The 26502-nt window shown below is 40.5% G+C and overlaps 2 protein-coding genes across 3 annotated transcripts in view; one reads left to right on the forward strand and one right to left on the reverse strand.

Moving 5' to 3' along the window:
* LOC120719458 (mitogen-activated protein kinase kinase kinase 12-like) overlaps nucleotides 1–2528 on the reverse strand; it is a 28915-nt gene extending 26387 nt beyond the window's left edge. For both annotated transcript variants that reach the window (XM_040008646.1, XM_040008636.1), the window contains exon 1: nucleotides 2358–2528. The gene's annotated coding sequence lies outside the window, so the exon portion shown is untranslated. The remainder of the gene's footprint in view (nucleotides 1–2357) is intronic.
* Nucleotides 2529–4413: 1885 nt separating this feature from the next.
* Nucleotides 4414–26384, forward strand: myg1 (myg1 exonuclease). The gene is made up of 7 exons (XM_040008825.1): nucleotides 4414–4895; nucleotides 6160–6272; nucleotides 11120–11279; nucleotides 13499–13648; nucleotides 16923–17045; nucleotides 18307–18488; nucleotides 26048–26384. The coding sequence occupies exons 1-7, from the start codon at nucleotides 4494–4496 to the stop codon at nucleotides 26235–26237; spliced, it is 1320 nt and encodes a 439-aa protein (XP_039864759.1). The 5' UTR covers nucleotides 4414–4493; the 3' UTR covers nucleotides 26238–26384.
* The last annotated feature ends 118 nt before the right edge of the window (nucleotides 26385–26502 follow it).

Below are 26502 nucleotides of genomic sequence, written 5' to 3' on the forward strand. Positions count from 1 at the left end.
TGTCGATCTCCGGCTCCCTTCTCCCATCACTTGCGAACAAGACCCCGAGATACTTGAACTCCTCCACTTGGGGCAGGAACTCATCCCCGACCCAAAGTGGGCACTCCACCCTTTGCCATTTGACAGGCATGAAATCATATTTTTGCAACAACAAGGTGATTCCCAAAGCACTCTTATGCGATGTGACAGAAAACCTGGTGTATCACATCATGAGGTGCAGTGCGTTCTGAAAAAATTTGAGGAGCCTGAATAGGACAATAAAGAAGTGGCAGACCTATAAAACTCTTCTTCAGATGGAAAGTTTTTCCTTTTTTCAGCATGATAATGCAGCAGTCACCAAATGCACGGGTACATGGGTTATGGTAATTACCTACTTGACCAACTCGCACATTAGCTGTATTAAGAATCACTAATTTAACTGAAAAAAGGAGTCCCATAAAACTATGATGGAGTTAGGTCAGGAGTGAGCTGTCCGTGGTACTGTTTAGAGGCTACAAAATCCAAAAGCAATAATGCACCAAATACACTCAGTAGACCTGGCAGCATGGACAGAAATAAGACTATGCTTAAATGTTCACAGGCAAAAACAAAACAAAAACACAACAAAATAACTAAATTCATTGCAAATGTTTAGCCTTGTGATATCCCTCCCAGGGTTTACCCTGCCTTTTGCCCTATGACTATGGATGGACGGACAATTGGACGTTTTATTTTTCCATTTAAACTGAAACAGCTGAATGTCTCCTTGGCACAGGATGGTAAATGCCAAAAAGTTATTTCTATACATTTTTCTGATCCCAGAAATACACTCATTTAACCTTTTGATCACTGTGCTTTTCCCTGAAATGAGAACATAAAGGATCGGACTGTTTTTTTTCCCCCACTTTCAAAACAGACTGATATGCATAACTTCTTACATTAATCACGTTCTTTCATTCATTCACTTTTAGTACCACACATATAGAATATTTAATGAAGCTCCCTTCTGAATTTTGTTATGAACAATAAGAAGGAGTTGATAGCTAACATTTCTGAACACAAGAATTACATCAGAAAAAAATGATGAGAGGTCCCCTACAGCCAGACATTTTCAGTTAGCTGGAGGGTCAGTGGTTACGGGGAATGGTGGTTGGGCTGTTGAAAAGAGTTGTTGACAGGGAAGGGAAATCAAAGGGAAGCCCATTGGATATATAACAGTGTATCCTGGAGGATTAAATGAGGAATTGTTGTCGTCCTGTTTTTACGATTATTATATGTAGTGGATGGGTTCCAAGGACCTCTAGTAAACTGACGTAAATTGTTCCATATAATGTTTTTTTAAGGTATTCATGGACTACTAGATGTATATTTGATCTTTCTATTGAATCCGACAGACTGTATCATCTAGGATATTTTGTTCCTGTTATGGGAAAGGTGTTTTTAAATTCATTTCTTCTTTTGTGAGGTTTGGCTTTATATCCAGCTATATATGTGATGTTATGTACGAATAAAAATACGTATACAAATAAATATAAATCCACTACTGAGCAGGTTCCTGTGTGTCCCAGTGCTTTATTGCTGGTGATGTCCACATATGCGGAGGAAAGCCATTGACAGAAGCGTGTCCATTTTTTCTTATTGCCATTTTATACTAAGTAGTTTAACAGCATATAAAATAGTATTATATATGCAATTGTGAGTGCTTAAGTTCTATTAACAGTATGGCAGTTTAATGATTTGGAGGTGAGCACGACGTTTGTTTTTCTTTGTTTTCTGTTTGTCTCATATCCTTTAAATCTCTCCGAGTTGAGCTCCGTTTCTCCGGGACACTTAAAAAAATCCCTCGTAGTCTTCCATAAAATACAAGTTGTGTATTTTGACGAATAACATCGGGGCTTCAGAGGAAATACATAGAATGATGGAGTGTGGGCGTCGACTTCTTAAGTCCCTTTACAGGAGAAACCCTACACCGGCCTCTCTGTGGACTCCCCCACTCCAAGTCAATGTTTATCGATTTCATTAGGCTGAAATAAAGACTTGCCAATGTGCCCGCTGAACTGGTGATACAGACGATGAAGCAACTTGGCTAAATGACCGAGACACAGCGCCACCTGGTGGTTCTACGTCAGACTAACAGCGCAGCAAATATTCTCTGACTGTATTTACCGTTTTAAATGTGTCAGGCTTCATGACTCTTTGTCCCGATATTAAGGGAACATCTGCATTGCAAAGCAGCTGCAGTATGAATCGATGCCAGTGAGACATTTGCGTGCGATCGTTAAAACTGGACAGGAAGAATGTATTACCGACATCGGAAGAATGAATGAGGCTCTGCAGGAAGCAGGCTGTGCATTCATAACGCTAATACAAAAGCCTACCTTTTGCAGGCTTGCTGTTTGGTTTCCGCTGGTAGATCGGTTTGTAAAGCAGGAAAGTGCAGCTGTTTTTCACACGGGAAAGCCCTGAAACCGTGCTACCTCCGTTCAGCCCTGCTGCTACTACTGGGGTCCCATCTGGCTAATTACCTTGTCAATAAACCTTGAAGGTAATACCGCGAGAACGAGAGTTGGGGGTGAGCGCTGATCCTGACCCTCACTAATTATCCCATCCCAATTCCAGCACGGCAGGAAAAACAGTCCAAGGCAATAACTCAAGGTTTCAATATTATTCATGCACGTGTCCATTCATATTAAAAATCTGTCACTGTATTGCAGATTTCATTTAAAAAGGAACAACATTACAGTTTTTGCCCATCAAGGTGTAAAACAGTGTAGAACAAAGCTGACCAGGAAAATGTTTATTTGCATTCATATTTATATGTATTTATTCATATGCACATTTCTAATGCACTAACCTTTTTACTGTGCTGAGACTCTTTTGTTGTCACGTGCATCTTTTTTGTTGACATTATCCTTGAGATGGAAAGTTGACAGTGATTGGATGTAATATAGAAAGACACACACCCATGAGCTTTCACACTGCCTGTCAGGACAAACACTAAGCCATCAATCTCCAAAGATGACTTTATCTACTCTAACGAAAGCGTGGTGAAGTGTGGTGAAGCAGAGACTGGGGCAGAGGGTAGAAAACCTTTTCTTGTGTCATCCCAGCGGGAACAGTGGCCTAAATAACTGTAAAAGGGAAAAAAACAAAAAGGTTTGTAACCACCAAGACCTCAGGTTGCATTAAAAATGCACAAAGCTGTGAATAGGTGAAAATAAGACAAAATGGACTTTCACCTCATCCAAGAGGTGTTTTTTTTTAGTTTAAAAATAACTGATGGAGAGTCCCAAGTATTTAATACGTAGTGGATGCGTCAACCTGGAGTAGATCCTAAGGGATAACCCAGCTAGGTGTTAAATACCTGGAGTCTCCATCAGTTGTAGAACTGAAGATTCCTCTTGAATGAGAGATACAACGTCTTCACGGACAAAAAGTGCACAGCCTGTCGCAGTGTCTGTGTTGCTTTTTATTTAATCTTCTTGTTCTATTGGTTCTTCAACCTGTTTTCCTCCTGCCTACATCTCCATCTTCAGGATCCACTGAACAGTGTACACTATCCCTCTTCTGTACATGTCCAAACAGTCTCAGCCTTGCCTCTGTAACTTTGTGTCCAAGCTGCTCAACCGGAGCCCCATCACATTTCTGTAGTTTACCTTCCTGCTTCTGTTTCTTAGATTTAAAGTGTGCACGTTATTATCTTCTAATGCCATTTCCCTACTCTTTTGCACAATCTCTGTCTCATTTCTTTTACATTTTTTTTAAACTCCATTTACTTATTTAAATTTTCATCACTGCTGTATATATCAAATAGTGCTAAACATAAAAAATAGATATGAGACGATTTTTATTTATTTATTGCACTACCTCACACTATAGGCCTGAAAGTCTTAATCTCTGCCTCCTGTCATTTTATCACTGCCACCTTCTCCAGTCATACATCACAGCACGTCTCATTACAATCTTGTAAACATTTCCTTTGAATCTTGCTACCATCCTTCTCTCACAAATCACCCCTGACTCTAACCTACACCCTCTCCACCCTGCCTGCACTCTCTGCTTCACCTCTCTTGTGCACTGTCCCCTGCTTTTGATAGTTGACCCCAGGCATTTAAACTATTCCACCTTCACTTCACCTCCTTGTATCTTTTCTTGCTTCTCTCATTGACAAATATCTATTTTGTATGAGAATACGAAACAGCGAATGCTTGTAAATTTAACATAATATTTTTTATTATTATGTAATTGTAGAATATATTTTTTAAATAAAATAAATCATGTACAGTAGTACATAATTAACTATTTGTGCACTATACAGTGTCCAAGTCCTGCTTTTTAACTCTGCAGCGTCCTCTGCTGTACACAAGTTGAGCTAGCATAAAAGCATTCTCCTGCAAACGAGCTTCTGAGATAATGTAATCGCTCTAATTACCTGTGTTGTTGTCACCAGTGTTGTTTATCACTGTCTGCGCGAGTTATTTAAGCCCATAAAGGCAAACAACACAACGGTAACAATGGTGACAACAACAAAAATGCTCCCCGGCATTTTCAGTTCTCTAAACAGGAGCAGCACATCCGGTCCGGCTGTCAAACCTGTCCGCCATTGGCGCGTCTCGTGGATTACTCTTTGGATGTGGGTCCTGCGTGTTTTTTCTTTGGCGCTTAAATTAACAAAAAACAGATATTTTCTGGTAACCAGTGAAACAACAGGTGTGTCACGAAGGGTATTTTCGCGGGTCAGCTGCTTTAGTTCGCCCGTGCACTTTGCTAACGGAGAAACGCGCTACATGTCAAGTGAGCCGAAGAGACTCTGCACCGAAAACATGACCGTTACAAAGATCGGAACCCACAACGGGACCTTCCACTGCGACGAGGTTCTGGCTTGTTTCTTCCTCCGGCAGTTACCCGAGTACTCGGTGGGTGCAGCACGCTGCCGATTGATAGAAACATGTTTGGGGTTATTGCTAACTCCACGCTGTGCTTCGAATTTTGTTTAATGTAATCACTGTGCTCATCGTTACTGGCTATGTAGAATTTAAATCCTCCCAGGAAGTCCTCACAGTAAGGATAAAGCCACATCTGCATTTTAGGAAACAACACTTAATCTTGTCTTCTGTTGATGGATCCAGTGTAATGCAAAAAATAAAACCACCAAAAGGGGGCGCTGTGTGTAAACGGATAGCAAAAACGATTACAGCATTAAGGCGTAATACGGTGAACATGTCGCACATTTCAGTGTTATGGTCTGAATAAACTAAAAATACATTTTTTTTGTGTGTAGCCAGGTTTGCAGAGCATTTGAGGGAGTTTTTAATTAAGTTAATCTCAACCTAATAGCACATTTTGTCTCTAAATACTTAATATGGGTGATAAAATAATATTGATCAGAGATTTGCTGCACTGCCCTAATAAAACCTGTGATCAAACCCAGGTTATAGCCTGTCGTAGGTGTACCGTTGTTTTGTGGCACTCTGTTGTTTATATTTGTAATTTTTACAATTTATATTAGTAATAAAAATACCATATTTGATTACCTCTACATGTCTGTGATTTACGCGTAGTTTAACAGAAAAATTTTGATTACATATTTGAATTGACGTATACTTTATACAGTCAAAGCTTAAAGGTTGGACCTCCAAACACAGTGCTGGGCTTCTATGGTCTAATTTTTCATGTGTTTTTTTTTTTCCTCTTTTCCCTCCGGTGAGATTGTTGTAATGGTCTTTTAACAGGTATCAATCAGAAAGCATTAAATCAACTTCAGATGGTGAAAAATTCAGCAGCCAGACTTCTTAGAAGAACCAAGAACACTGAACATATTACGCCAGTCTTAATGACTCTACATTGGCGGGCCATTACTTCTAGAACTGATTTTCAGATTATAGTCATTACTTTAAAAGCCCTTCATGATCTGGGCCCAGAATATATACTAAAACTGCTGTTCCCGTACCAAACACCAAGCAGCCTCAGATGCTCAGGCAGAAACATGTTAACTGTTCCCACATCGCATTTAAAGACTAATCGTTTTAATTTCATGCTAGTTTGTTCTTTTTTCCTGTGTTTCTGGAAAGCACTTTGAATGTTGGTGTTGATAAGTGTTATACGAGTAAACAAATAATAAAATAATAATAATGATTGTTAATTTAGTTTGACATATATTTCTTTTTGTTTGCTGCACAGGATGGAGAAATCATTCGCACCAGGGACCCTGCACAGCTGGCGGAGTGCGACATTGTTGTGGACGTTGGAGGAGTGTTTGACCCAAAGAGGCACCGCTATGACCACCATCAGAGGTGCAGTTCTGGCAGTAAGCTGCTGAAAAGAGAGAAATTTATAGCTGTAGATTTCTAAAATATTATGTACTCTGAACTAAGACTGGGGGAGAGATTAATCTTCACTGTTCATCAACAGTAAGGGTCAGGATCGTATCACAGATTAATTTTATGCCAGCTGAAAAATTTCACTTCAAGTTTAAGATTAAAATCTTGTTTTGTTCCAAGTGCTGTAAAAAACATGGTGTTGCATTTTGAGCTGTTCGTGTTTTCTGTCTGTATTGGTAGTTTTAAGGATCAACAAAAGAATGTTTTAAAAGATAAAGAAGATTCAGGAGAAACACCACTCAGCCATGTTATGAGTGTTGATGTTACGTAGTTTGTCCAACAGAGGGAACTCTCTATTTCCCTGTCAGCCACTCTGTTTAGATTTTATTTTTCTAAAAGTAGAAACAGCTGACATATCAGATTATTGGATTTTGAAATTACCAAATACTGGTATCAGACTTAACAATCCTATATCGGTCAGACTCTAATATACGCATGTACCAATGGAAGGAAGCGTAATCTTTAAAGTAGCTCACGCACCAATCTCCAGTCACTTCCAAGCGCTGAGGCGCACCGTCTCCAGCAAGCCAAAATAATTTATCGGAATTATTACGCCTGGATTTTTCCCACTTTAACATCGTCATCGTACAGCCTTTGGGATTTCTTTTCATTATCTGAGCTCTAATGATGAGAAACTACATTTCTGGGTGGCTTCTGCTCTGACATCTTTGAAGCACCCTGATTGCATGAATCATAAGGTAACAGGCTCTGTGTTTTGTGTAGAATTTCTTCCTGATGATCGCATTCAGTCGACGTCTCATCACGTTGAGTAATCAGCCTATTCCAGGTGTCTTGTCAGCTTAATGTCCTGATGATAATCAGCCATAGCTTTTATGACCACGGCGATAAAGATATGCCAGGGCTCTCTTCCTCGCAGGCGGTTAGTGATAATTAGCGCTCCTTGAATTGAACGCCCCCCTGCTGTCGGTTCACGAGGCACAGAGGCTGCAGCAGTGCTGTCGGGGCCACAGGAGGCTGTGGCTGTCACTCACATGCCCGGATGGGGGGCAAGATGGTTGTGATGGAACAGATGAATGTAAGTGGGATTGGTGCGACAGGAAGTTAGAGAAGGAGCTGGCGAGAACAACTGTAGTCCTCATTTCAATTTCACTTGTGACAGCATACAGATTGAGCTGACAGCAGTACCAATGAATCGCAGACACATTCTGTCAAATAAAATAGCATGCAATTACAAGAGTGCAAGTCATTAAAGGACCTGTGGTTATTATATATAAATATATTTACAAACATCAAATGACTACTAATTAGAAAATGTTTAAAAATACATTTTATAAATTTGAAGGCTAAGAAATATATACCCAGTTAAATTATTAAGATTGGTTGCTTATGCTCGGCTCACTCACTGCTTTGACTTAACAAAGACTTAGAAGTGAGTAAACATATTTTTCAGCGGTGACAAACATGCTCTGCATTTTGCAGCTTGTCATAAACAGCAAAAGGAAAACCTTTTTTGCAGATTTGACTGCTACTCTCACTGAATTTGGATCTTTAACAATGTATTTATTGCATATCTTCAGTGCATTATAACAGCGGTCCCCAGCCTTTTTTGCGCCACGGACCGATTTAATGTCAGACAATATTTTCACGGACCGGACTTTAATGTGTCGCGGATAAATACAACAAAATAAAACGATACGACCGAGACAAAAACTGGTATTTGGTAGTTTGTAAATATAGTGATAAACGCAAATTCACAATGTAATTGTATAACTTTATTAGCAGCATCCTCCTGAAATGCGCCAACAATATTGAAAGTAACATCCTCCTCTCTGCCCTTTAACGCTCTCTGGTTGCTGTGGTAACGCAGAAATATTTCTTTCAATTACAACACGGGAAAAGACCCAGGGAAACCCTGAAAACCCCGGGGGGTTGGGGACCACTGCATTATAATGTGACCAAATGTTGATCAGTTATTTAATATTTGGGATTGATCTACTGTAATAATGTCTGCATTTGGGTCTAAATATGAATATCAGTAATGGTGGTGGCATGGTGGTTAGCACTGTCACCTCACAGCAAGAAGGTCTTAGTTTCAAATCCACCAGCAAGATGAGCCTTTCTAGAATAGAATAGAAAAGCCCTTTATTGTAATTCTACAATAGATTGGCATACTAATGTATAAAAACATTGCCGTTGCTCTATGTGAGTTGGAATAAGCTGCAGTCCAACAGTGACCCTGAATTCAATAAATGGAAGAAAATGAATGAATTTATGGACAATAATGGTGCAAATGTATGGAGTCATTGGTGCTTGCCTCTCAAAAGTACAACAATTTTTAAATTAAATCACCGTTACTGCAATGCACTGAGTTGACTTAACAACTCTTGCTGAACTCATTCGATGGGAAAAGTGTAATCAGCAATGCCCCATAGATCATTTAGTATCTGAAGCTCTCTGAGACTTAAACTATTGAGTCTGTTCTATTATTTGTTTACAGTTGGCTATAAATGAAAATGCATTTCCTTGTTTACTTTCAAAAAACCCCACAAACGGGCAAAATTTGCTCTTAGACATTATCTCTCTTCCCAGCCCTCATTTTCCATCAGGTATTATACCGCACAGGAAACTGGGAAATTACCAAGTAATAGTATTCTTTTTAAACAGTGTTTGAGCCGAGTCACTACATTTCTTGCTGTATTTTCATGTGTTGTGAATTATAGTTATGCACAGAAACAATCCGAAAAATAAGTACATCTTGGTGTTCAATGACATGGATAACTTAAAAAAAGGAGCATCCAGCAGGTTTGAAAAGAAGTGGACAAATCAAACCACACCAACACCAAACAGCTCTGTAAGTCTTTCTGTCATCTGTATTTCCACAATTCAAGAGCGTCACTCCTCCTGCTGTAGCATTGGTCAGAATTCATCCTTGTACAAGCTGTAAAGTCAAGCTAATATCCGGCATTTTATGGACATTTTTCCATGTTCACAAGAATTGCAGCTCCTAGAGTAATGGCATTAATTCTCATTATTTTGTACAATACAGCCAACCAGTGACAAGAAAACTCTCCACTTTCCTTGTTTACTGCACACATTACAGTAACCTGTGAATTTAGATGGAGGATGAGCCGGATGAGCCGCTACGACACTGACGTTCTGGTTCTGTTATTATTATCAGGAATATATGGAAAATAATCGCATCAGAGTAAAATGAAAACAAATCTCTTTAATGTGTTTTCTTCCCGGAGAGGCTGGTTTAAAAAAGCAGGGTGAGGTGCTGCTCTCTCCAGCGTGTTGCACAGATATGGTGTGTGTCACAAAAATGAGCTGAGCAGTTAGTAAAAAAGACAACTCTAACATGAAGAATAAATCAAAGTACTTAGATAACAATTGTCTGATTACATATTCAACATATTACATATCTGAATATGAAAGATATTTCTGTTTCTTTCGGGTTAGTGGGAGAAAATATAATGAGGCACTTTTAATCCAAGTCTCCATATATCCTGTTTGTCTGAGGAAATTTTTAATCTCATTAGGTTGTGTGTATTAAGTCCTGATTAAGCAATTTTGTTGGAAGCGACAGAATTAGATGCATTAGATGACATTGTGAACTGCAAGTCTTTGTCTTTCGAGTCTGCATCAGAGTTTCTGACACTGACCAAATACAAAAACACATAATTTAGGTGCCCCTTCCACTTCGAGATGATCTGAACGACCGTTTTTGTTCAAAATGTCCACCACGGGAGGCAAAACCTGGAGACAGTTTGAATCTTTATCAAAACATCTCCAAGTTTCTACAGTAATTTAAGTCACTAAAGAAAAAGAGAAATTCACTAATAAGGTCTGAGTTAAGTTAATCTAAAAGTATTTTGAGTTAATGTGCTGTAATCAGTGTTTTGTAGACAACATTCACATTTGGGGTTAAACACGGTTGTAATGAGGCATTGAGGCTACTCTGGAGTCGGTTTGTAGTCCAGCTCCTGGAGGTATCAGTGACAAATTCATCTGCATAATTCTGAATAAGTAAATTTCCTCTAATGACACAGAGAGACATCAGCAACATTAAGTGGTGCAGCTGGTGCAGTATGTGAAGCACACTATATGTTAATTATGTTTAAATAAAACTTAATTTATGCCTAAATATCACCAGCGCTCAGCTGAACTGTCCCATTTTAATGCAGCGAGATGTTGCTTGATCTTGACTTCACACAAACAGCTTGATGACTTTTTCTTCGTAAGTGTTTTTTCTTTTAGCCGTTCTTCGTTTCAGATTGTCATTTTCCTCTCTCTCATTCACTTCCATTTTATGATCATCAGCATAGAAATGCCTCTGCACGGCCAATTAGCCCTTTAATGGCTGTGATTACCCCCTACTTCCCTAGTATGTCACTCATTCATTTGATGGTCGGTTTTCCGCTGTGCTGCTGCCCAAGCATCCTAATTAAGCCTGAATTAAATGACCAGCAGTGACTCTGTGCTGGAGCCCACCCATCTCAGCACGTGTCTGAGAGGCCTCCAGTGGTTATGTGAGCTCACACTTACAAACCAGTGCGTCATTATTGATCATTTCAAACACATGGCTAGATGCAGCATTTTGCTGAAGAGGAGAAAAAAATATGAATTATTTGTTATGAGCAGAAAAAAAGTCTAGTGATTGGCCTTTAGAATGAAATATTAATATTAAGGTTTTTTGTTTTTTTAAAAAGAAATAATCCGTTCTTCTCTTGCTACACAGTATATATGGTAAAGTGTTAAAAGGCAAAGACTAATAAACACATTTCCTTCCTGTTGTTCAGGACTTTTTCAGACACCTTCAACAGCCTCTGTCCAGAGAAGCCATGGCTGACCAAGCTCAGCTCTGCCGGCCTGGTCTACCTGCACTTTGGCCATCGAGTGCTGTCGCAGCTCACGCAGCTGAAGGAGGACGACAGGCAGCTGGAAGTGCTCTATGACAAGGTGAGAGGAAAAAGATGACAGATTTATAGCAGGCAGTGGATTTCTACTGATTGTATGTTTATTCACAAAATAAACACGCCATTGAAAATGTGTTTTCCACTGGTCCACTTGTGCCAAAAAAAACATTTTCTCAGCTGGTGAGTGGAACCTGAACATTGTTAATTTCACGATAAAGCTGGAAGAGGGAGATTACAAAAATCTATTAAGTGGGCAAGCTTGTCAATTACAAAATAATAATAGAAAATAAGGGACACAGCATCCTAATTTGGTGTGTATTTGGCTTTTCAGAAGAATTGTGCAGATTGCATCCTGAAATCCTTCCAAACTGTCCTATTATACATAAACAATAGGGTTGGATGCGTTCTTCATCTTCTGTCGGTTATTTTGAAAACTAAAGACAGAATCGTGTGAAACGATCTGTAGTGTTGGGACACTGAGACACAATTCACCATTTATGATAATATCTTTAGCAGTAAGGTCAGAGGGGAAACAGGATGGATATGCTTGTGAATGAACCCTTTAGCCTCGAATCAAAGAGATCGTCTGCTCTAAGCTAAATCTCAAGAGAGTTGTGATTTAGAAAATGTTATCAAAATGTTACAAAATGTTATCATTTGACTATTTGGCCAGATCATCCATTTCTACACTTACATATGCCAGTGTTTTGAGTTTATTTTTGGATTTTCTGCAATCCACACAAGCTCAGATATATGCATAAACTGACTTAAATATTTTAATAGGGGGGTGCTGATGGTTCCACAGTGTCAAGTTAAAAGACAGTGCCAAAGGCTTTTAAATTAGTGATTGGCTACAACTGGTAGTTTCTCTATGTCAGCATAAAAATGATTTGTTTGACAGCACTCATTGGTTTGCATGGAATGCATGGAGGTGTAAAGGTTAGGCTTGAGAAACCTGAGAACACTGAGCCATCTGTCAAGCATGGTGGTGGTAGCATCATGCTCTGGGTTGTTTGTTGCCAGAGGTTTTGGTACATTACACAACGTGGATAGAAACATCAATAAGGAATAACTTGAAATTCTTCAGCATCAACTCAACTCAACAGCCAAAAAGTTAAAACTTGGATACAGTTGAGTACTGTGGTTTTAGAATGGCTAAAGCAGGCTAACCTGAACTCGAGCCTCTTGACAGTTGGCAGACTACGCTGGGTTCGTGCCAGGAAACCAGACAGTTTATATGAAATCTACTGATTCTGCCACGACGCGTGGTCAAATATCCAGCCAGAAATATACCAGAAGCTTGTTCATGGCTGCCAAAAGTGCAAAAAAGTGCAACTTGTTAAGGGACATTTAACCAGATATTAGTGGAAGTGTATTTATATATTTGACCCTGTGTGCATTTGTAGTGCAATCATTCCACAGTGGAAAAAGAACAGTTCACAGAAATGATCAAATTCTCCAAATTACCATCACATTTATACCCATGAAACCTCTGACCACAACTGTAGATTTAAAAGCACAAACTAGGACACTTTTTGGGATTTGCCTTCATCCCACAGTTGGCAGTAGAGTGTGAACAGATATAAAAGGACACGACAGGACACGACAAAGTCTTTTAGCCAGATTTAAACAGAGTTCAGTTTCTTGCATTTTAGACAGCTTGGCCAGCAGGAGGCCTTGGCATCCATTGTGTTTTAATGGTCGGGCACATTAAGCCAGCCAAATCTTGGGTCACTATAAATATTAGCACTATTAAGTCATGATATCATTTTTCTTTTGATGTGTCAGTTTGTTTAAAGCCCCGAGTAATCCTTTTACTCATGGCTCGGGCTCTACGTATTTTAGGATGCTGCATGTCATGTCCTTAGCCAGTTCCGACAAACTAAACATCGAGTTTTGCCTCAGAGCTTAGCTCCACTGATAAGTCACTTGTAAAATGTCAGCTCTTGCATGAATGACCTTCCAGTGAAGTTGAATTTTTATCATTTAATATGGCTGTTCCAGTTCATCTGCTCGTACAGTATTTTCGGGGATTTGTGAAGTAGCAGCTTTTTTCCTATTTCATTTAGGTTTAATATTTTCTGTAACTACACACATCCTGTGGGTTTAATTCCTTTCCATGCATTCTTCTTGAAAAAGCTTTGTCTTTTTTTACTACTCTGATTTTATGCTTGGAATAAGTGTAAACACGAAACAGCTGATTCTGATGCCATAACAGATTGACAGCCTCTGCCGCCACGTGCCTCTATCATGTGCTTACAGCTGTATGAGAACTTTGTGGAGGAGGTGGATGCTGTTGACAACGGCATCTCACAGTATGATGGGGAGGCCCGGTACAGCATCTCCACCACGCTGAGCGCACGTGTCTCACACCTGAATCCACGCTGGAACAGCACAGATCAGGATACTGAGGTGAGTACATGTGAGTGCAGCTGTACTCTATACCAGGACAGAAGGTGGCTTTTGACATGTGTGTGACTTCGCATCTCTTATATGGGATTAATTATAGTTATTATTATTTGTTTATCATTGCCTGGATTTCCACAGCAAAGCTCACAGTTTCTCAGCCTAATGCAGTAAAATGAGCTAATATAAGACTGTATAACTGTGGCATGCAGACAAGTCAGCATCTTTCTCTTCACTTTAATGTCCTCAGAACAGTTCTCTTTTATAATACACAGAATATCTCTCTGTCTGTGTCTTTGTCCATGATCTCCTCTCAGACCATCAGGAGATGAGTGAACAAAATTGGCACACAGGTACATCTCAGGTCCCTGAAGGTTCTTAGCTACATCAGGCATTACGATGTTGCCTAGCAGCTACCTAGCAACGTGATTAAAATTATCCTTTTTTTTTTTAATAATTCAAATAATTATTAAATTTTGCATTTTCTGACAAACACAAAAATACAACAAAAAATAACAAAAACAAAAAAACGAAGGGGTTTTAACATCTGTTGCATTAATCTGGAATTTCCAAGTCAGGCAGACATGTGGGTGGAAAAATTGTCCCATTGTTCCACCGAAGCTTCAGTCGCGTGATGTAACCTTCCCAACATCTTTTCACCAGCAACATTCCCAATCATTCTTTCTTTCCACATTTTAAGCGTTGGAGTATGGGAGTCCTTCAAATATTCCAAAATGACACCAATGCAGCGCTTAACACTCTAAACTGATGCTTGTTTAACTGTGGCACCTCTCCTTTGTCTCCTAGTAGACATAATTTAGGTGATCTGGGCAAGTTACAAGGTATCCATGCCTGCATATAATTCAATGCACTGTTCCAAACTGGGAAAACCAGCTGAGCATGTATCAAAGTATCTTTAGCTTGTTGGAATTTCCAACATGGGTCATCTCTACCAGCACCTATTTTATACAGCCTTGAAGGAGTATAATAATATCTATTAAACATTTTGTATTCTGGCTTCCCTAATGTATAATCCATTATTCGACAGTATAGAATCCCACGTATCTTCATCCACTGTAGACCCTAAATCCCTTTCCCATATTTTTTTCATAAAATGTACCAGTTTTAGCATTTATCCACCTATAAAGCATTATTGTGGGTCCATTGTGGTTTTACAGTTTTGCCTAATGTGAAAAAGATCACCGGTTCAATCACATTCACTTGTTCAAGTTGACGCAAATCCCTTAAACACTGCTTCAGGAAGGGATTCTGGTTAAAAGAAGTTGCCCACTGTGCTGAACCCTTGTGAATAAAGAAGCAACAGAAAGTAGCTTTTATGCACCTAAAACACCTTATAATGCCTGCCTATCATTTTAATTTCAGTCTCATTTATATCCCCAATAGCTGAATTATGCATGATGCTTTATAATGCCATCACAGTGCCCATCAGCTACCGAGAAGTTTGCTAAAATGACCTGTTTTTAACCTCCGTGCACTTAGAACACCCTACAATAACATCTAATTTATATCCACAAAACTTCAGTTATACATCATATATTATGATGGCATCAGGTTGCCTAGCAATCACCTAGCAACGTGCTGAAATGACCTGTTTTTTTTGCCTTTTTTACACCGACAAGACCCTATGAAAGCATCCTATCATTTATTGACACAAAAGCTTAATTATATGTGATATATTATAATGTCATCATGTCGCCTAGCAACCGCCTAGCAATGGGGGTAAAATGACCCTATTGCAAAAAGCATCACAGCCCACAATACGAATAGGCCAATGACGATACTGCAGCGTTGGCATGTACTGGCACACTTAACTCATTCACTGCCATTGACGTCTATAGCCGTCAATGGCAGTGAATGAGTCAATGGGTTTAACTCATTCACTGCCAATGGCTGGCAGTGAATGAGTTAATACACACCTGTTTATGACCTCAGTTGATCTGTAGAGTTTTAACCTTTTAATCAATAAAATGCAAGAAGTAAAAAAAACCCAAACAAAAACACTATACAGACGATTTTCATATTGGAGAAACCTGAGCATGGAGTATTGTTTTCCATGAAAAATTGCTAAAGTTTTACTATTAATCAAAAAATGGTAGTTTATTTTATAATTGATGATTAGTTATCTCAGCCTACTGATTTGCAGCATCATCTCAGATACACAATATTGGAAAATGTAAGCAAAGATAATTAGTACAAACTAAAAAAAGAGAACTTAAAAAATCGAAATAATTATCCAAATGCAAACATACAACAATAAAATGCAACATGCATACTTTGCAACATGGATTAATTGCGATTTTAACAGACAGCTGTTCCACAGTAGTGCCCCAGTATAAAAAAAAGAATAAATTTAGTCATCACACACAGTGAGCAACCTGTGGTGAAGCAAAACTACAAAATAGTCTAAGAGGGCAAACAGGTGCAGTATGGTGCAATCAGTGCTCAGAGGTCATTGTGAGAGCTGTGCAGGACCAACAGAGTGTGAATTTTCTGTCTCTCATCAGCGTTTCCTGCACACTCACCCACAGCCTAGATATGCATATATGTCGACTATGCCAACATTTTTTTTCCCTTAAGTTACCTGCTTGTTTCTTGTTTCTTTTTTTTTCACGTTCCACTTCACATGATTATAATTCATGTCCTCCAAACACTGCAGGCGAAGCCATATCTGTGAAATGGGAAACTGAGAAAGATTTGAACTGGAAAATGTTTGGTAGACAACTTAATGGTAGAGTGACCTGTTGAACTCTCTGCACTGGCTGCTGCTGATAATTGAAAAACCTGATGGATTTTCATCTCCTCCAGCCATGACTGTTAATACTCAGGTCCAATGCAGCCCCCTCAAACAGATGCATACAGATTGTGCATGACATACCGCGTGTGTGTATGCATGAGTTTGTGTGTGAGATATCTGTGCCGTGCTTTCTTTCACATGCTCCTCTTGGGCTTCTGCTCGTGAAACTATGCGAGAGTGAAATCGGGCTGTGGTTTGGGCTGCAGGGATCAGCAGGGAGGTAGTAAGACAAGACTTTATCACCCCCATTTTGTCTGGTACACGGTCTCACGTAAAGTAGCTGATGTCAAACTGATGCTGTAGTAGTGATGAAAGAAGCTAAATGATCAAAAGAATACTGCGTTCAGCTGAGTCTACAGAGTTCTTTCTCTGTTAAAGTGACATCAGTGTTTTAAGTCTAGCCAGCTGTCAAAAAATCCAACATGTCTTTATTCTCACATATTTTAATCTCTATTTTATCCTTAGGAGGGTTTCAAGAAGGCACTGAAGATGGTTGGGGAGGAGTTCCTGGACCGTCTGGATTTCTACAAGTCCTCCTGGCTGCCAGCTCGTGAGGTCGTGGAGGAAGCTGTTAAGAAGAGGCATCAGGTACGAAGCTGCCCATTCTGTTTCATTCTGTTTGCTTTCTTTATTTGTTTGCACCAGCAGCAGTGGGCCTCTTATTACTCTCATGGTTTTCTGGTTCACGGAGGGAGTAGCCTTTGCAGAGATGCCCAGATGTCCCTCTCCCCTTCCACCTCCTCCTCCTCTTCCAGGGGGACACTGAAGTGTTAACAAGCCATCCGAGAGATGTAATCTCTCCCTGGTCTGCCCTGGGGCCTCCTACGGACTTTCCTGGAACACCTCACCTGGGAGACATTCAGGAGGCATCCTTTAATGTGGAGTAGCAGCTCTACTTGCCACCCTAATGACCAAAATCACCCTGTCTCTAAGGCTGAGCCCACCACCATATGGAGAAAGCTCATTTCCACTGCTTATATTCACAATCTCATCTTTTTTCAGTCACCACCCAGAGCTCGTAACCATAGGCTAGGGTGGGAATGTAGATCAGCTTCGCATTTACTGCTGACACCACACCAATCCATCTGTCGATCTCCTGCTCCTCTCTCTCCTCACTCATCAACTCGGGGCAGCGGCCCATCCCTGACCTGGAATGGGGACTCCGCCCTTTTCCGACTGAGAACCGTGGCCTCGAACTTTGAGGTTCTAATTTTTATCCCAGCCATTTCATATTTGGCTGAATTGGCTGTGAGTGATGATGTTTTTTGTTTTTGTTTAAGCCGCTGGCCATTAAAACCAATGTGGGGACTCTTGTTTTCCCTGAGACACCGACTGTGGTTTAAATAAACTAAATAAATATGACTTTGAGGTTGATATGGAAACAAATGAAGCTAAACAGCAAAAAATATCTAAACACAGACCAGACAAAAAAGAAAAAAGCAGATGTAGGACACCTGATCTGTTAGCCCATGATGAGAAACTCACTGCAGAATTTAATATTTGAGTATTTTTAATAAAAATCTGTGAATAAAGTTTCTGTTTTGTGCTCCTTGGATCTAATTTAATTTCTTTAATTGCTTTTTATTAAATTCTGATTCTGAACATTTTCTGTCTTGTTTTGAAAACTGTAAATATTATCAAAAATGATGAGAGTATCAGGACTGTTGTTGTTTACTTGAAGGAGACATTTATCACTTATAAAAGAAGCACAAGTTACTGTGAAAATGAGTTTAAAATGCTGCTGCTTTTCTTATACAGTGAAGCTTTCCACAGACACAGGCTTTTGTGTCTGTCCTTGATTTTTGCACATTAGTCACATGTGTTACACCTGTTCTATTCTTGTTTCCAGATAGATCCCAGTGGAGAGGTACTCCTTTTTTCCCAGGGTGGATGTCCTTGGAAGGAGCATTTGTTTGCCTTAGAGAAGGAGCTCCACGTGGAGACGCCCATTAAGTTTCTCCTTTACCCAGACCAGAATGGACAGTGGAGGGTCCAGTGTGTCCCTGCTGGGCTCAACACTTTCCAGAACAGGTAAATTTTAAGGTTATCTTTTAGTAAAATGTTATTGAAAACCATTTGAGGACCTTTTTTTCAGCTTTAGCTGTAGCATTCAGTCGCATGCGTGGAGGAAACCTCTTGCATGAGTTCCTTCAGCAGAAGTCGAGCATGCATAACTCGCAGGGGTTTTGTGAAACTGAGTCACGCACAATAAATTTTTCCACACTGGATTTTTTTTTTTTTTAAACACAATGACAGCTTCAGAGTTTTCACCGTGTTGCGTTGAGTTGAGCTCCGGTGACAGAGACAAACAATGGTCTATGATTTAACTTTCATGCTTACTGGACCGTGTGACAGCCGCTCACGGAGGGTTGACGTGTTATCCGGTGAGAGACGGACTCCTACAAGGATAGAAATGGTTGTTTATAGAATGAGGAAGATACTTTATTTAAGCCGAAGATTTTGTTCCCAGGAACTTAAAAAAATATAAACACAACTCAGCACAGCCACCTGCACAGCCCTCCCACTCAGGTGCTTCTTGTGTGTTTTTCTGCTCTTAATTATACCCAGTGCTTCAATACAGCAGACTGAAAGATATAAAGCACATGCCAGTTTGACTGGTAGGAGAGATGCTTTGATTTCGAGATTTTTTTTGTGAGCATGAATCAAAGTGAGATGCTCTGTTGAGCAACAAAGCCCCTTTGATTTTCTGCTTCTATGCTTTTGTAATATGAATACCATTTAGGCCACTCAACAGTTTAGAGATGTGCTCAGTCACTGTCAGTTGTGCCTGACATACATGTACATGCCTTTCCTGTTTGTCCTTTTGCACCAGTTTAATTGGGTGGGTGAGCGACGTCAATGCCAAACTTTAAGAACACGATAAGTCGAGAACGAAGTGACGTGGGATTTTCAGGTTGATATCATAGGTGCTACGAGGCTGAGTGGTCGCGCTGGCAGCTGGTGGTATTTTTGCTGTTGTGATAAGCAGCATTTCGACATACTTTAGCAATAAAGATGACCCCAATCCTCAAACCTAGCACTTAAATGAGAGTGCTAGGCTTATTAAACCATGTTAGAGTTCCTGTCAGGTCCCTCACTAATGACAGTGATGACAACACCACACCCCCTGTGTGAATTTTTAAAGATGATTAGCACCCTATCATCTGTGCTTCTTATCTCTGGAGGGGAAAGTGTTTACCCAAAGAGCTTCTCGCAGACCGACCTACAATGCTGTTCTAATAATGTCACTAGCGGGCCCACTGGAGTTCTGTAGTGGGTGTGTTGTGCCCTAAATCCCAGAATGTAGCACACATAATCACCAAAGTATGGCAAACACTAGGCTGATCCTGGACGTTATCCAGATATTCGTCTTTATAGCTGCTTGGTGCCGTACGGTTGCAGAGTCCATGTTTCCCAGAGTCGTGTTAAATGTGTTCATAATCACAAAAACCTGTTTCCAGGTACTAACAGAGACATTAGCGACAAAAACATCTCCTGGTGCAGAAAATCTTTCCAGCATTGATGTTCCCTCCCTGTTTCGTTTACTTGGCATGAGCTGCTGGATATTGATCTGCGCTTTTAAAGTGGTAGCCCTAAGTGGTCAGCATGTGCACTTAAGAAGCAGTGACTTAGGTGGAAGAGTATTGGAAGCGATTTGCGCTTTACAAAGCTGTGAAGATGAGCAGTTTTGCCTCGGGGATAGATTCTAGCATGTGGGTTTATCTTTGATCTTGTTTCCCAGTCTGTTTGTTAGACTCGCATCTTGTTACAGCTTGTATTTGTCTGGTAACAGAGCAATATGCAAAACGTGTTGGCAGAGTATTTTACAAGATTATATCAACTGTAGTTAATTAATTAGAAGTTTATTTATTCTTTGGTTGATGTGCTCTCTGCAGCAGGTTTGTGTATCTGTGCATGTGTGCGAGTGAAGAAGGGTCACCTGTAACACTGCTGTATTCAATTAAATTAAATTTTACATTCAGTTTTATGAATATAAACCACAACAACAGTCACCTCAATGGGCTTTATGTTGTTAGGTACAATATTAGAGAGAAAACAATAATATAACCTGTTATGAGCAGGTACTTGGTGACAGTAGGAAGAAAAAACGCCCTTTTAACAGGAAGAACCCTTCAGCAGAAGCAGGTTCAGGGAGGGGCAGCCATCAGCCACGACTGGTTGGGGTTAGAGGGGGGGAAGACGGGGCAAAAGACACACAGGACAAATTATATATACACGTAACTCATCCCTGTTCATCTGGACGTAGCGTTTTCAGTGGGAGAAATGTTTCGTCACTCATCCAGGTGACTTTGTTGACCTCAGCTGACTTATTGTAATAGACTCTTAAACTTTTTTCATTTTTAAATGAAATAAAAAAGCTTTATAAACTTAACGCGAATAAAAGTAAATGCAAGGAAAAAATTCTGAATAAATAATAAACTACAAGTGTTTATGGCACAAGTGGATGAGTCGAGGGGAAAGGAAGGACAGGTGAGATTTCTGTTTACCTGTTATGAGAATTATTCATCTTAAGCTGCAAGAATCAGTCGCAGAGCAGAGCAGGCAGCTCGATTTGCACACTCTGCGTGAGGTGTGGGAGAACTTTGCCAGTTGGACGTATAGAAGTGTATCGGCTGATGTGAGTTGGCGTTGTGTTCAGCTGGTCCGCCAGTATTATAGCTGAGCTTGACTTCACTGTCTGTCTGAATTAGCGCCATGCTCAATATTTTTTTTCTTTTTTTCATTTAACGCGTCGGATGATTTTGGGTGGCGGTTTCTTCTACGTCAGATACAATTTTATCCAGACAACAAACTCAGCAGGAAAGCTAGACCACTTCCATTACTGAAAGCATTTTGTGGTTACAGAAGTTTTACTAATCGAACACACCGTTTAATGAGTTAGGAAATTTGTGCAAAGCGAACACAATCTGTTTTTTAATCCTCTAAAATTGGTAAATCTTCTTAGACGTCAGATCGAGTTATATCTGCTACAAAATGTTTAAACTGTGTTATAAATTGAGCTCTGACCTTTGTGACAACGACTAAAAGCTATGCGTGAGTTTTGAGGGGATTGCTTGTGGAGAACTGAAGAAGAATTGGGGATTGTTGTCTAGATTGAGACTCTTTCTTTCCTTCTAAGTGTGAGATGCTGAGAGTTTTTGTCTGATTCCAGTTTTCTTTCTAAATACTTTAAGTGACAAACAAAAATAAACTTTTCCTCTATGCAGAATATTAATTTATTAATTAAAGAAGTTATTAACTGTAGTAAATTACAGGATTTCGCTCCCTTAAAAAAAGCACAAACTGTAGATCACTAGAGACATTTTCCTCTGGAGCGATGAATCGGGATTGGCGGTTGCCAGGATTACTTGTCTGACTGCATTGTGCCAAGTGTAGAGTTGTGGTGGAGTGGGATTATGGTGTGGGGTTGTTTTTCAGGAGTTGGGCTTGCCCCCTTAATTCCAATAAAAGAAACTCTCCCTGCTTCAGCAACAACATGACTGCACACAAGGTCCATAAAGACATGGCTGAACTCGACTGGCCTGCACAGAGTCCTGACCTCAGCGAGCCAGATGGGAACGTCATATTAAACCCTGAGAATTAGGAATAGGATGTTGTTCAAGATCATGTCTATGAAGGCAAGTGAGTGAATACATTTTCTAGTATGTTTATAACGTCTCTAGATTGGAGGATATTAACCCTGCTTTTACCCACTTTGATCCTTTGCTTATACCGAGGCTCACACTGAGGCGGCTGGTTTGGAGCTCTGGATAGCTTTAGCCACTTTTCCTTTGTTAGCTTCTTTAAAATGTCCGTGTTTTGCTGGGTGAAGATGGTTTAAGTGTCTGACTGGGTTTGTTGGTACAAACATTTTCATGCTGGTCTCCCTGTGGTTTAGTTTGGCCAGTTTTTCAGTCGTTACTCATAGTAAAGTGTTTCCACACTAATGTTAGAGATTGGCTTTACGTGTGCTTGTGCACATGCATGAAACGCCACAGATCATAATCGGATGACCAGCTGTCACCAGTCTTGACTAAACACAGTGGAAATCGACTGATTCTGGTCCCTGGACGATATGCATCTGTGATACTGCATTTGAGAGTGAATAGTAAATTGATGCTGATTTTGATGTAATGAGATAAAATTAGAAATGTGCCTCTGACAGTGAGAGCTACATTAAAGAGAGGAACAACATAAATACACTAAATGGTTGTTGCTAAATAAATTGTGCTTATAAATAGTATCAAAAACAAGGAAAAAGCAGAAATCGTACCAGTCACATGATCTTTCTGGTCCTTCACGCAGTAGCTCTCCTGGTTTTGAACACATGACATCTGTTACATGTCTTTCTCTTTGTTGTCATGTGTGGGTTTTTTTTTCCTTGTGTGGTCTCAGGTATCTCTCACTGTGAAGCCCACCTGACCTCTGTTTCCACATGTCTTGTTACCTCCAGCAGTATGTGCCCTTGTGCTTTTATTTTTGGTTTGATGGGGCTCATTGTTGACTGCTTGAGAATAGTGGGGGACCTTCTGAACACATCATTCCTACAGAGACAGGAAGACGCTGGAATAGCTTTCTGATTCACTCCTGGCCTGACCAGCGGCTGCTCTCACCCCTTTCCTCCTCTTATCCCATTAGTGGGTTTTTTGTGCTTCTTGCTCTTTTTGTGCAGAGTATTTCTGTCTCAGTCCTATAATCACACTCCTCCATTTTGTCCCCCCCCCCCCATTTGTCTTGCTCTTTTCCCATTAATCCCTTTTCTCCCCTCCTCCACCTCCTCCTCCGCCTCCACGTCCTCTTCTATCTCTCCCTCCTCCGCCCTATCTCGCTGTCTCACCTTTCACACCTTCCGCCCCTCCCTCGCCTGGTCCCTCAGTTAGACTTTTTTCCACTTTGCTCCAGAATCTCATCAGGCGGCTGCGCTTTCAAAGACTAAAAAGAAAAGACACCTGTTTGTAGTCGCGGAGCACTTCAAAGATTTAATTTAATGCAAATATGCTGGTTGGTGTGGCGCTACATGGGAACAATAGCTTGTGTGATGGATAAAAACGTAGCTCCAGATGGCTCTTTCTATGGGTGGCCTGCTTTCTCCCAGCGGGCTTGTGCCGACTCTGCAGAAGGGGTGTTGTTATCGCCTGTGTCCCTGCTACTGCACCTGGGGGGGAAAGGGTCTATTTTTATCAGCATCGTAGTGCAAAGTAAATGTGAGCTGGGAGAACGAAGAGGGGAGTGAAAGCAGCCCTTGCTTGGAAATGTGCTGTATAGGATGATACTGTAGGTTGACAGCAGAATGAGCTGAGCCAGAAACATATACCTCTATTTCAGGAAATACACACTGGCGGCTGCCACATTTACCCGCTGTATCGCGGTATCGGAGGTGAACCTGATGGTTGTTACTCGATGTCTTTATCCTTTCTACTTCATCCGATTGTTATTTTGGTCGATAGTTTAGTCGATAAAGCGCCAGAAAATAATGACCGATGTCCTCCACAATCACCCGTCTCCTGGTGATCTCTTTAGTTTGTCTGAAATCTGAACATATGAGCAAAGGGCAAGACAAACAAAAAAACAAAACCCAGACTGTATGACATTTTTGCTTGAAAAATAATTAAATTGAGCTGGTCATCTGTAATCATGTCTGTAATTCCGAGATGAAGCAGCGATGTCAGGTATAAAATGACAGTGGATCATATGAGAAAATGCCATCGGAGAAAAAATGGGAATAATTCCATTTAATTTGTCTTCAAAAGCAGAGAAATTTTACATTGTGGAAGGGAAAAATGTGTGTAATGTGGAAGATCTGTGGTCAGAATTTGGTGCATGTTATTGATGAGTAAAGGTGCAGAAAAATGCAGCACTTCAGCTTCTACAAAAGTGCCTTTTGTTCTGTTCTCAGTGAGGAACCAGAAGGTTCACGCTTTCGTTCATATCGCTGAAAACATGCAGTAATGAAGTCTCGAGGATGTGTCTCCGACTCTAAAGTAACATTTTTGTAATGACCCACTAATTGCCACTATCTGTCTCAGTTGAGGTCTTAGGGGGTCTTCTCTCATGAGACGCTAATTTGTTAATTGTGGATTTATTTTTAGACCGGTCATCTCGCAAGCGAAAGCTTCCTGGCCTATTGTAACAACATCAGCCGCCCCCTCCTACTCCTTCCCTCATCACCAGCCCTGTTGACCTTTCCTCAGAGCTCATTTTCCAGCCGCACTGTGCAGCTATCGATTGGTTGATTCTTTAATGGGGATTATAGGTTTGCCATGCTTGCCTCTCCAGGTAGTCTTATTAGGGATAAAAGATTTGACATAATGGAGTCGACATGCAAATCATTCTCATCATTATGGATGTTATAGAAAAATGGCAGTTAATGCTCAAAGTAAAGAGAACAAGAGAAAACACTTTGCTCGCTTCAAACTGACGCACCGTTTGACAACCGTGTCACTTTATTTCTGACAAGTTCGACCGTGCTGTTCCATAATTCATCAAGTTTGCGATAAAGAGAAAGACGAGCCAAAGGTTTATATGACATCCGGCGCTTTTAGGGAATTTCGGCGTTTTAAAAAGCATTTAAAGTCTATTCCAGAAGCAGGCGGTGGGTGAAAGGTGAACAATGAAGTGCTTAATCAGGCCTAAATCGGAATGAAACATTGCTAAATATAAAAGTCCTCTGAGGAGAACAGGGGTCTGAGATAATGGAGATAATAACCCCGTCAAGGAAAGAGTGATATAAACGCACGCGCTAGATAACAGGTAAGGTGTGATTGGCAAGGCTGTAGAAAGATGTATGCTACCTGCAGTAGGTGGTAAATGAGCTGTTCTACATTTTTATGAATTTTCTCTGCGTGCTCCATCCAGAGACACGTTTTCCAGGTCGGCTCGTAAACCATCGCAGAGCCAATCTTTCCCCCACTTTGCGAGATTGCCTTTTGACTCCACTCCGCTACCATAGGGCTCTCCAGTCGCTGCACTGAGGTGTGATTTTCCACATTGCTGGAGGAGAATAAAGCTGATTGTGTTTTTTTTGTTTTTTATTGTATTGGTCTATTTGTCGGTGCCCATTATTGTGATGCTATGTGCAAGAGTGGCTGCACATAGCACCACTACCCCTGCAGGCATGAAAGCTGAAAGGGTGAGAGTAATCCAAACGTTTGTGCAAAAACATTCAGAAATTATGAAAGAAATGAGTTACAACCAACTAATATACATATAAAAATGCATTTTTCTGAGCTTTTGCCGATTAATATTCTAGTATTGTCTTCATGCTTTCAGTCAGTTTATATTTAGGACTTTGTTGAAGCTCAAGTTCACGTTCATATTTCTTGTTTTGTGAAGCAGATTTTCACTTTAGTACCATATGAGCCACGGAGAATTTGAAAAGTTTAAGAAGTGCAAATATATTTTGTTTTTGTCTGTAAAATGACTTTGTTAATCACTCTGTTTTGTTTTTTACCCTAAACTCCAGAGTTTGCTGTTTTTCATAATGTACAGTACATTTTGTTTTTGCAAAACTAATGCGCAACATGAAGTGATCAGCAGACCACAGAGTGTCCATCTGTAAACCAACCTGCCCTTCTGTGCTCCTGTCCCAGGCTGTCGCTGCCAGAAGAGTGGCGTGGTGTTCGGGATGAAGCGCTGTCGGAGCTCAGCGGGATCAAGGGCTGCATCTTTGTCCACGCCGGAGGCTTTATTGGCGGGAACAAGACCCAGGAAGGAGCGATGGAGATGGCCCGCAGGACCCTGCAGGCCGCCGCCCAGTCCCCGGCGAACGGAAACAGCTGACTTAATTACCATGTTGTTTAGTGATATACCAACGCAGACTCTGGGCTTTGGGTCATCCTGCTGACTCATAATATCCTTCTTCTCTCTGCCTGTTCTTATAAATGTCTGTTCTGGAGTTCTTTTGAAATAAAAGACTGATTTGACATATTTTTGGTCTTTGGTAAATAATTGAGCATTGGCTTGAATCCGGCAATAAACCTGCTGTTTTCCCAGTCTCTTGGCTGTCGCTCGCGCCCCATAATATGCTGCCATCTGACCGAACGAC

This window comes from Simochromis diagramma, unplaced genomic scaffold (genome assembly GCF_900408965.1).
Source record: "Simochromis diagramma unplaced genomic scaffold, fSimDia1.1 OVJJ01000320.1, whole genome shotgun sequence".
NCBI classification, from domain to species: Eukaryota; Metazoa; Chordata; class Actinopteri; order Cichliformes; family Cichlidae; genus Simochromis; species Simochromis diagramma.